Consider the following 12,750-nt stretch of genomic DNA (forward strand, 5'->3'; position numbering starts at 1 on the left):
ATTTGTGCTTGCCAAGTTCAGTACCTTTGGGGAATTTTTTGTTTCCAAGCTGCAGGTTGGCAACCCCTGACCTAAAAGTATCTGACTTGCCACTAAATACCAACATGTCTGAAAAGCTAAAAAGCTGATACACCATGCTTGTAGCACAATCTCCTTGGATGTACCTACAGATTTTTTTTAACGCTTTGACAAAGCACTGTCAACAAATGTTAGTATGCTGTAAATATATCCAATATGCATACAATAAAGTATTACAATAATGAACGGTAATTGTGCAATTTAAGGAACAAGGAAATAGGTCATTGCTTTGGCAGATTGGCAAGTTTTAGATTTCATCTTTTATTCACGTAAAAATTGGATAATCTTCTTTATTGTGTAATGACAATGAGGTGTGCCTAGTTTTGAGAAGAAGCAAGATCCATTCAGTACTGACCCATTTTAAAAACTGTATAAAGCCTTACTCTAGCCCTGCATTCTCAAACCGATAAAGAAGGACAGCATCATTAGGTAAATATTTAATACTGTACTTTCCAAGCTTGAAATTTAAAACAATTATAGTAAATTCTGAAAGACTTGTTATGTTTGGAAAGCAGATCTAAATAGCAAGGCAGAATGGCACATCCCATCATGCTGCCTGTGCTACTTTTGGGGATGATAAGTAAGTAGTTTTAATAAATGTAAAATAATTTTCTTGTATTTATGTATATGATCTCATTGCTGTATGTCAGTTGATGCTTTAAAAATATAAGCTTTATTGAATTTGATATATCTAGTTTAATCCATATATTTACATGTGCATCTTTGCATTTTTTTTTTTTACTTTACAGAGATGGTGACTCCTCAGGATTCAGGTAAGTTGAAGTCTAAATAAATCATTAATATTCATTCACATATTCATGTCACATTTACTGGGTCATAGTGACTACATCACATTAATAGAATTATAACAAATGCTAATGCTGGATGATTTTCAGTGTGACTGTTTAGTTAAGTTTACTGCTTAGAGTTCATTGATTCATGCTGAAAATGTATGCACAACTAATAATGCTTAATTACACTTACACTTTTATGGCATGATGGTTCAAGATAATAATTTCTGATAAACCATGTCAGCTGTATGAGGATATAATATTCGATCATTGTAGTAAACATCTGCAGTGTGACATTTTAAAGTTATGCAGAGCTGACATTGATATTGTGTATAAGATTAAAGATTAAATAATATGAGATTATTATGATAACCCAAGACATTCTCAGCACAGTGCAAAAAATAAATAATAAATTAATAATTGAATTTAGGCAAATATCTTAATGATAAAACAAACACAAATTTAAAAAAAATAAACACGTGGTCCAGGTTAGCAGAACAGCAGAAGAAATTTGTACTGTAATTTCTTGCAGAGTAGTCTGGAACAAAGAGCATTTTTCTTTGCAGAAAAATTTAATTTTTAGTGACTGTGCATTTTGTTGTTCCTAGGACCCCTCTACCCAATATCTGGAACTGAAATTGACCGATCAGATGATGGAGGTTCTCCTAAGATAACCCTGCAACGATCATATGTCTATTTTGGGCAGGCATATAATCAAATTTTTGTATGTAAAACTGCTGTTGTTCAAATACAATAGTCAAATTTCTGTATATTGTAAAGAAAAACAGTTTTAAGGGCATAGACAAAATATTGAATTTATTCTCACGAAAAAGTATTGATGTATGTTGCACTAAGAAATAGTTAATATTAAGCTATATCTGGCAATATTTGACAAAATGTTGGTGTCAAACGCTATAGTCAGCATTCTTTGGTAGAAATTCTAATTGGTTTATACAAACATTTGTTTTCAGGTCAACCAGAATGGACACCTGACATTTTTTGGTATATGGAGTAGTTTCATTCCTCAAAAGTTTCCATTGCATGGATCTAAAGACGTCATCGCTCCATTCTGGACAGATTTGGACAACAGAGAATCTGGCTATGTCTACTACAACCAATACACCAGTGGAATTGTTCTACAACAAGCTACACAGGACATAAATGATTATTTTCCAACCTTGAACTTCAATGCCAACTGGGTGTTTGTTGCAACATGGTATGAGGTGGCCTACTTTCCAAATTCAGGAACGGTAAGTCAACTTGTTCAAAATGCTGAAACAATCCAAAGATACACACAACTCATCTCACGATGTACTGTAAACATTTTTTCTCCACAGAAAACAACAGTCCAAGCAGTGTTGATCTCTGGTGGACAATACTCATTTGTGCTGATGAACTATGGGGATATAGCCGCCACAACTCGCCTAGTACAGGTCAGAACTGGCAAAAGTTATGAATGATCAATTAAGAAAGAAGAAGAATTTAAACATGTTTTCCAATTGCTGTAACTAAAACTGGTTACAGTTATTGCAGTATATTGAAGCATATTTTGAATTTACAAAATAATCAAAATCACAAATAAATTGACATGAAAGCTTTTTATCTGTTTGACATGTTGTGTATTTCCAGGCTGGCTATGACACAATAAACTCCACCCACCATTTCACAATTCCTGGATCATTCTCTAGCAATGCTACAGGCAGTAAGTCAACTTTTCGCTGGAGTAGCAATGTCAATAAACCTGGTCGCTGGGCTTTCCGAACAGACCATGGAACAAGAGGCTGCATTTTCAATGGTAAGGCCAAATACAGAGGGTGAGAGAAAGTGAAACATTATTACCTTACTACTTTATAACCTTACTTTCAGTGGTGTGCATGTTGACCACTCCTGAAACATATCTGCATAAAAAAAATCCAATTTGTTGTCCATTATGTAATGGTATATTGTTATTTAATATGATATTAGTTTTAGTTGACCATTTCCTTCGCTTTTTTTAAGGTCAACCAGTGCAGCTGGGTGACTCTTTTTGGAGCGACAGCACCTGTGCACAGAAGTGCACCTGCACTTCAGAAGGTCTGCAGTGTCACAGCGAGCCCTGTTCATTTTCCAAAATCTGCCGGCCAACTTCCTTTCAGTTCTCTTGCCAGATGGTGAAGAGACGCACCTGCATCGTGACTGGTGATCCACATTACTTTACCTTTGACAACGCAGTATTTCACTTTCAGGGCACCTGCACTTATGTTGTCTCTGAGCAATGCGGTGGAGGGCTGCCCTACTATAGAGTAGAGGGCAAGAATGAGCACCTAAGCAGTAGTCGAGTTTCCTGGACACGACTGGTCAAAGTGTATGTCTACAATGAAACCATTGAGCTTGTCAAGGGACGTCGTGGCGAGGCCAAGGTTAGTAATAAGAAACTAATCCTTCTATTACTCTAATAATTTTATTTAGTTCATATTTTTTACAACTATGTCTTTGTTTGCTGGTCTGCTTACAGGTTAATGGAATCTTTCTGGCCACTCCGATCTATCTCAACAATGGCACTGTCCAAGTTTATGAGTCAGGTTTTTCTGTGATCATCAGTACTGACTTTGGCTTGGAGGTGTCTTATAACAAATATTATCGTCTCAGGATCAGTGTTCCCTACACTTACCAGAATGCAACATGTGGCCTGTGTGGAAATTTTAACAATATTCCTGGGGATGACTTCCGAACCCCCCAAGGTGAGGTTGTGGACTCTGATGTTGATTTTGCCAACAGCTGGAAAGCATCAGGGGATGATGAACCTGGTTGTGAGCCGGTGTGTGCAGGTCTGGACTGTGCTGCATGCACTAGGGATCAGACAGCTTTATACAGTGACAATGCCTATTGTGGTATCCTCCTGAGTGAATCTGGACCTTTTGCTGCTTGCCATCAACGACTTCCCCCAGAGGCATTTGTGCAAAGCTGTGTGTTTGATCTGTGTGTAGCAGGAGGGTATCAACCCATTCTGTGCCAAGCCCTAACTACGTATGCCAGTCAATGTCAACAGATTGGTATACAGGTGCCAAGCTGGAGGAGACAGGGTTTCTGTGGTATGTCTGTTAATCAGTCAGCATAATTACAAAATATTCTTTGAGTAAAATGTCCATGATGTTGAGGTCAGTGTTGTTTTCTTTTGTCTAGAAATCCCTTGTCCATCCAACAGCCACTTTGAATCCCAAGGCACAGGATGTCCAGCTACCTGTGTCAACCCCAATTCTACCCAGGACTGCCCTCTTCCAGCCCAGGAGAGCTGCATCTGCAATTCAGGCTACATCCTTAGTGCTGGGGTCTGTGTCCCTCATTCTGAGTGTGGCTGCACATTTGAGGGTCGCTACTACCGCTCTGGAGAAACTGTAATACCAGACGAGGACTGTAGGAGACGTTGTAGCTGCAGTTATGGCTCCATGACCTGTCACTCTCATGGATGTGACCCACTAGAGTCTTGCAAGGTGGTGGATGGAAAAAGAGGATGCAGACCTAACAGCTATGCAGCATGCTCGATAAGGGGCCCAGGGTCATATCAAACATTTGATGGACTGACATACCAGTATCCTGGTGCATGTCGTTTGATCCTTGCCAAAGTAATGGGTATGTCAAGTCACAACCACTTTTCGGTGACAATAGAAAAAACACCCAGAGGCCTGCAGGGCTTTGACACGTTGTTGAAGATTGAGGTAGAGGATTCACAGGTGTCCATTATGTCTAGTAGCATTGTACAGGTAAGTGTTAACAAATGTGAGTGAATAAGTTGTGAACAGTTATCTTTCACATGTCTATAACACATACATAATATTTATGGTCAATCAAGGATTTGACAGTGTCTTGAAATCTAACTTGACCCATAGGTTGACGGTCAGAAGATCAGACTACCATTCAGCTTAGCGTCCAACCGAATCCAAATCTACCACAGCAGCATTCACAGTATCATCCTTCGCACTGCCTTTGGTGTAACTGTGGAGACAGATGGGTCTCACATTGTGCATGTTACTGCACCCAGTATCTACAATGGCTCACTAGGTGGACTCTGTGGTAATTACAATGGTCACCCAGGTGATGACTTCCGCACACCCAATGGCATCCTGGTCAACAGCTCTCAGGTCTTTGGAGACAGCTGGAGAAATGGCTCCCTTACTGCAGAGTGTGTAAAGTCCACAATAATTATTGGTGAGTATTGTGGCTTTTTTTTTTCTTTTCACAAGGGCCTTTTGCCCAGTGGTGGGACATGACGAACCAATTTCAGCATGCTGTGATGCTCTGTGAGGTTCTGTGAAATGATGCTCTTACACTCTACCTTAGGGTCTGGGAACAGTTTTGCAAGCCAACAATGGGCAGCTTGTAGTAATCATACTAAGTAGTCATTGTAGTGTTCTGAGTAATACATGGATACTTTTAAATGGAATATACACACAGACACACAAAACACACAAACATACAGACACACAGATGACACAGCTAGGAAACATACGGCCGGTATTAAATGTTCCTGTGCCACCAGATAACATTCAGTCAGTCTGTTTTCAGGTCGGCCTTCACCAGATTAGGGAGAAGTCGAGCACACACACACACCATACACACTCATGGGAAACACACAGACAGCACTACATTCACATGACGCTCAGAACACTGACTACATGATTATAAGAAAGTACAGGATGGTTGGGTTCATATCTGGTGATTTGACTATGTAACAGTGATGTAAGAATGATTATAAAAGGTTGTGAAGAGGAGTTTTCTCCGCAACATCATACATAGAATCATACATACATACATCGATAATCATACTGGAGCTACTGATGGTGGGCCAGTGCTGCTTAATTCCCAGATATGCTGCCAGCAGTAATAGTATTAATAGTGACAATGGTAGTAATAGTATTTACATCATCATTAGTGTACATTTATCTAGTTTTGAATTTTTCCCCCTTACTTACAGAGGCACACACACACAATACAACAATGGAGAAATGCGACCGGATGTGGATTTGTATTAGCAACTTTCTGATTAAGTTTAATTGTTTTAATAATTTGGAGTTCATTTATTTTTAGGTACAGACTGCCCTCCAAACAGTCATTATGACCTCTGTGGAAGCCCTTGCCCTTCCACCTGCCCAAGCCTCTCTTTCCCCTTCACCTGTATTACTGTGTGCAAGGAAGGTTGCTTCTGTGATGATGGTTTTGTCCTCGATGGCAACCGGTGTGTGCGACCAACAGACTGCGGATGCTACCACCAAGAACGCTATGTACAAGCTGGTGAACAGTTCTGGGATGGTGAGGAATGTCAGAACTTGTGTACATGTAATGGCACCACTGCGGCAGTCAACTGTATCCCCAGCTCCTGTGGTCCCCAGGAGTCCTGCCGTGTGGTAGAGGGCGAGTTTGGCTGCCATCACAAACCGAATGGCATCTGCTCTGCCTCTGGTGACCCCCACTACCTCACCTTTGATGGAAAGGCCTATGACTTTCAGGGAACCTGCCGCTACGTTCTGGCAACCCCTTGTAATGCCACTGATAATCTCCCCCAGTTTTCAGTGGAAGCTAAGAATGAGCCTTGGTTTGGGTTGCCATTTTCAAGCACAGAAGAGGTTTTTGTGAATGTGTCGGGCTATCAAGTGCACCTATCGGGGTCGAGCAATGGTGTTGTACAGGTGATATTACACATTTAACCAATCTTTATTGAATCACTCCACTCCACTATTTGTAATACGGTATATGCTGGTTGAAAAATATATAAAAAGACATCATTTTGAAAAGTATTAGATAATTGTAACATGAATAAATATAATATTATTAATCCTCCAATGTTGTTTTTCTGATGTTAAAGGTGAATGGAATAACCAAAAATCTACCTATTAATTTGAATGGAGGTCATCTTTCAATCAATGCAAAAGGATCTGAAACATTTGTCAGTGCTGATTTTGGTCTGACTGTCACATATAATGGATGGAGAGTGTCTATCTCTGTACCCCCAATTTACAGGTATCTGCCATCTTTGAATGTTCAAATTCTGTAAAATCTATACCATATATAATTGACACAATCTATCAACATATTTGTGGCTCTGAATGTGTTTAATCATTGTTATCACTGCAGTGGAAAAACATGTGGACTTTGTGGAAACTTCAATGGAAATCCAAATGATGACTTCCACACCCCAACTGGAATTATTGTCACCACTCCAGATGAGTTTGGGAAATCTTGGAAGGTGGCAGGCAACTATACCTGCAGTGATGGGTGTGGGTCCTCCTGCCCACAATGTACCAATGATCTGCCTGCTAGAGCCCAATGTGCAGTGATTCAAGCAGCTGATGGCCCCTTAAGCTTCTGCCATGAGCAGGTGGACCCAGCACCATATTTTAATGACTGTGTGTTTGATGTTTGTGTGTCGGGAAATGGTCTATGTGAATCCATTGAAACATATGTCAGAGCCTGTCAATCTGCTAATGTTCCAATCTACCCTTGGAGACAAAACACCACCTGCAGTGAGTCAACATCTCGTTTTAAAAACTGAAGAGATACTAATACGAGCAATCTACTATCGTTTATTCAATGTGGCCCTCTGTCTATTTTTGGAATGGATTTAAGTTATTAGAACTGTCTAATAGCCATAATTTCTTTTGTCACTTATACAGGAATTACCTGTTTGGAAAACGAGCATTATGAGCTGTGTGGTACTGACTGTGGCAGAACCTGTGGCAGAAGCAATAGAGCCAGCTGTGGAATCGATTGCTCAGAGGGATGTTTCTGTGACAGAGAGTTTTTCAGGAGTGGGACGAGATGTGTCCCTCTGGAAAACTGTGGCTGTCAGCGTGACGGTGAATACTATAATGTAAGTCACATCCAAGTTAATACTTTCTAAGATTTCAATAAGCAACATTTTGATTAAAAACATGTTCTTTTCTCTTTTTCTTTCTTTAGGCTGGTGAGTCGTTCTGGACAGATGGTTGCACTCAGCGATGTGAGTGCCATGGTCCCAATGACCTGCGCTGTTCTGCTGCATCTTGCACTCCTTTACAAAAGTGCACCATCAGAAATGGCCAGCTGGGTTGTTTTGGGGATTTCACTACTTGCACTGTGTGGGGTGACCCACACTACATCACCTTTGATGGGGCAACAGCTCATTTTCAGGGCACATGCTCTTACATCATTGCTGAGAGTGTGAACCACCACGCCAATGAAACCCAGTTTCATGTAACAGCCACCAACAATCATCGAGGCAACAACCGTGTGTCATTTGTATCAGCAGTTGATATATCCCTTTTAAGTCTGATAAAGAGAGAGCGTGCACACATCAGGATTGGACCCAACAAAAGAGTAAAGGTAAACTCTTAATTACTTTATCTTCTACATCTGTCTGAGTTAAACATATGAAACTAGAAGTGCCTCCTCACCTCTTGTCTGTCTCTCTAATCTCTCATCTCTGCAGGTAAATGGAAGGGAGGTATCTCTTCCCACCACTGCAGGAACCTTAGCTCAGGTGGAAAGACAGGGAAATGACATAGAGGTTCATGCAGAAGACTTGATAGTCCAGTTTGATGGCCAGAGCATTTTACTGGTCAGAGTAGGCCAAAATCGTCAAAACAGAGTCAGTGGGATGTGTGGAAACTTCAACAATAACCCTGCAGATGACAAAGTATTGCCCAATGGAACACTGGCACAAAATGACTGTGAATTTGGACACAGCTGGAAGTCATCCACAAGCCAACCAGGGTAATCACAACAGATAAAATGTATTGGTTATAACCAAATGTACGATAATGTTACTTGAAGCTGGAGATCCAGAATTATCTTTTCAATGTTTTATCTTTCATCTCTGTGAATATGAACTTCTTGATTTCTATAATGGGAGGGTGTGGCCTTTAGAAATTCCACCCGCAAAGTGAAAAAAAAAAAAGTGCACCTCTGCGGATCAAAAATTTGAGTGGCAAAATATTTTAAAGAAAAGTAAAGAAAGTCAATCATAACTGTTATATGTCTAAACCTGAATTTCCTTTCCAGATGTGGATCCACAGATGTTGACATTTGTGGTGGATGGGATGACTGTCGCTTTATAGAAGAATACTCTGAGCTCTGCAGTGTCATCACCAACACTAGTGGTCCATTCAGTTCCTGTCACCTGCACTCTGACCCCCAGCCATTTTTCGATTCCTGTGTCTATGATCTCTGCCTCTACACTCCGGCTAATGGCATGCTTTGCGCTGCTGTGGCAGCCTATGAGAGAACCTGCTCTGTTTTAGGGCTGAACATCACGGAGTGGCGCTCAGCTTTGCAATGTGGTATGTTTGCACTGTACTAATGAACAGCCAAAATAATGAATGAGAAAAATTCTGACTCCATAGGAGATTCATAGGACTTGCAAACTCTACAAATTGTAGATTCATTTCTGTTACATGTTCATCACTCCCTGTCTCATTCTTTCTCCACTATTAATGCAGCTGAGACAGATCCCTGTGAACAGCTGAACTGCACAGAGTATGAGTGGTGCGGTGAGAAGGATGGTGTTTATGGCTGCTTCTGTGATGAACATTACCGGCCCAACAATGAAAGCTATGGTACAAGCTCCTCGTGAAATATACTTCTTTTTCTTACACAACAGACATAGCAAGAGTGTGTGAATGTTTGTGTGAGTCTGGAGCAAAGAACTGAATAAAATGTTGAGATTTGGGTTGAAATAAATGACAAAAATATGTATTTCTGGCAATATAAAGCATATTAAATAACAATTCCTCCTATCTTCATCTCTTTTCCTAGACTCTTCCATCACTTGTTTAGGTAGTTCAGGCACAATCTCCCTGTCACGCTGTCAGCTGTTTGAAGCTGGCTTCCATCCTAGTTCCCTTCATCTCCAAGACTTCACCTGTAAAGGGACTCTTGAGGACGGACGACTGATCTTCCACTTTAACAATAAGGACCAGCTGTGTGGGACAGTTCTCAAGGTACAGTCCATCAGACTGAAGAATATTTTAGACGCAAATATTCTCCACAGGATAGCTTGCATCTGTAATATACTAATTCCACTTTTTTAATCATCTAAATCTTAAAGAGCAATGGGTCCCACTTCAGCTACGTGAACTCCATCCAGGCCGATGATGGCATAAACATTCAGCTGGTTTTCTGCTGTGAATACCCTCTGACTCAGGCCCTGTCTATGGATATAGGCATCAACCCAGTAGAGAGGTAATGGTCACAAAAGCATCTCCTTTTTAAAAAAAAAATTCTTTATATGGTGAATGAATATATTGAAACCAAGCTATCAATAATTCAAATATCACTATTGCTATATTGCTAAATCTGCACTTAAGTAAGACTCATAACATAAGAAGTTCATATGCTTTATGCAACTGATAAATGTGTCCACACACTGTGTATGTAAATTGCTCAGACAACATTTCTATGTGTTTCTAAGAGTTCATATTGGCATTATTGGCCACTATCTGCATCACAGTACATATTGAAAGTTTTCAAGAGATATCATGCCTGTTATATATGTGAAAACATTTTATGTCAAAAGGTTCCCTACAAGCTTTTTTCCAAGCACTTTCTACATATTGTATTAATTGCCAAAAGTAATTTAGTTACATAATGTGTTGTTTTTGTAGCTTTGTAAAGAAGAAGCTTCCAATTGGCCATGGTCACTATCATTTGAGAATAATCCCATACCATGACGCTCACTTCAGCGCCCCGCTAACCAGTCCCATCAACGTAGAAATGGAAATAGGGGAGAGATTGTATGTGGAGGTGCGGGCAGAAGGAGTCGATGAACAGCAGGTCGCCGCTGTTGTGGACTCTTGTTGGGCCACCCCACTCGACAATGCCAGCTGCCCTATCCGCCGGGATCTCATTATGAATAAGTAAAGCTATTGAAACTTCTCTCACTCACACTCACACACACACACACACACACATTGGGCCAGATTATTGCCTTTCTCCAGTTGCTTCACCATTTTTTCTCCTAATAGCTACACTGCCTACCTTTGAGTCATGAAACCTCTTGCTTTTCTTTTCAGGATCAATGTTAACAGATTAGAGCAGCCACACAGCTCACGTCTCTTGTGGCTGCAGCGGAGCATCATCTAGATATCCAGTGTTTTGCCTTTTTTGTGTGTGTGAGGCACACGATTCTCAGCAAAACTGACAGTAAAAATGATCTTTCACTACAATTGTAATGTCTATATCTGTAGAATATATCACAGACAAGTTAATATATATTTTAATATGTGGGCAGGTTGCATCATTTTTAACAAGGGTTTTATTGTCTTGTATTTATCAAGGCAAACTACATGTAGATAGACAGGACTGACAGTAGCAATGCGACAGCAGTTCAGTGAGGTAGTAGGCAATCACACACAGCTAGAGGCAGGCAATTTGTAAGACTTAACCTTGTTGCCCTGCTAATACTGTAACCTCAATCACTGTCTCTTATTTCCAGGTGTCCTGATTCAACGGATGATACTGTTGAGCTGTTTCAGAATGGCAATTCCACTGTGGCTCAATTCTCCTTCAAGATTTTCTCTTTCACCAATTTTCCGTCCATCTACCTTCACTGCCAAATCCACCTGTGCCTTTTGAGGAACAACTGCACAGTTGTGTGTATCAATATCCATTCATCCTACTACTTACTTTCTTTAGAAACACACACACACGTAACCTCTGATACCACTGGACCCATCAGGCTAATATATTTTGTGCACATTTATGACTGTTTGCTCAGGGAAATCTCATGGTTGCAGTGATACACAATTTTTGAAAAACCTAATTTGTATTTTACAATATGCGTTACGACATAGCAAAAGACGTTCCTTCAGTTTTAATATGACACATATTTTTTTGTTGTGGGAATATTGTGCGTATTTTTGTCTATGGAGGAAAGTGTGTACCTGTCTAACTGTGGCTAGAGAGATGTGCATGTATCTGGGAGAAGAATAGCAATACAATTATGTATATATGATTGCTCAGCTCATCTGTGCCTTGTTTTATACCTCAAAGTAATTGCTATTTGTAAGTCAATCAGAGTCAATGCATTCATAAAACTGTGTTATGTTGTTCTTCTGCAGAATTGCAACACCGATCACAACAGAGGAAAGAGAGACGTATCCTACTATGACACTGTAATGCTGTCACTTGGACCTCTGAGATACACGGTAAACATTTCTTTTTATCTTTTTATAAGAACTGTAATCTTTTAGATGATATTCAGATCATGGCCTATAAACTGGTTGTTCTCTTGCAGACAAAATAATGAAACCTCCTTGATGACCCTGCCTGACATTTTGCTGACTGCAACAACTCTGGCGAGATGAACAAATATTACCATTATATCTTTATCAAAAGACAGTAGCTTGATCATGTCACTTACCTTTCAGCCTAAATTATAGTGTTAAATTTTAGAAAGAGCTAGGTTAATGTAGGTCTAATTGATTTCTATACAGTACCAGCCAAATATTTAGACACACCTCACTCAGGAAAGGAAGATCAACAGTTACAGTTATCAAAGCAAAAGGTAAGCTACCTTGTAGAATGTAAAATAAAAAAAAATATTTTGTTTTGTTACCACATAATACCTTATTTTAATAGTATTGATGTTGTCAGTGTTCATCTACAATGCAGAAAGTATTTTTTTTTTAAAACACTGAATGAGAAGGTGTGTCCAAACTTTTGACTGCTACTGTATGTCACAGATAGTATACCTCTGCTCTTAAATAGTATTTTCCTCTGCATAGATATAACAGAAAGACCTAAGTCAAATGTAAAAGTCTATACTCTACATTTGTTTGGGCTGTGATCCACTAATTGGTCATGGAAAATTTTGAGCCTTGAATCTGCTGACACAACCTGTTTCATGCCACCTCGTACCACCTCATCTCAC

General features: G+C 39.8%; 1 protein-coding gene across 1 annotated transcript; it reads left to right on the forward strand.

The window, feature by feature from the left end:
- Positions 1–612: 612 nt before the first annotated feature.
- Positions 613–12,312, forward strand: LOC104935468 (alpha-tectorin). Its single transcript, XM_019263779.2, has 23 exons — positions 613–658; positions 1,478–1,593; positions 1,841–2,119; positions 2,499–2,664; positions 2,921–2,922; positions 3,122–3,268; positions 3,364–3,940; positions 4,032–4,609; positions 4,736–5,054; positions 5,934–6,532; positions 6,709–6,863; positions 6,978–7,366; positions 7,517–7,713; positions 7,803–8,204; positions 8,311–8,594; positions 8,883–9,160; positions 9,320–9,436; positions 9,636–9,820; positions 9,928–10,061; positions 10,484–10,735; positions 11,314–11,470; positions 11,939–12,025; positions 12,115–12,312. Exons 1-23 carry the CDS (start codon positions 613–615, stop codon positions 12,121–12,123), a joined length of 5,475 nt encoding a protein of 1,824 aa, XP_019119324.2. The 3' UTR covers positions 12,124–12,312.
- Positions 12,313–12,750: the final 438 nt, after the last annotated feature.

This window comes from Larimichthys crocea, chromosome I (genome assembly GCF_000972845.2).
Source record: "Larimichthys crocea isolate SSNF chromosome I, L_crocea_2.0, whole genome shotgun sequence".
Classification (NCBI taxonomy): domain Eukaryota; kingdom Metazoa; phylum Chordata; class Actinopteri; family Sciaenidae; genus Larimichthys; species Larimichthys crocea.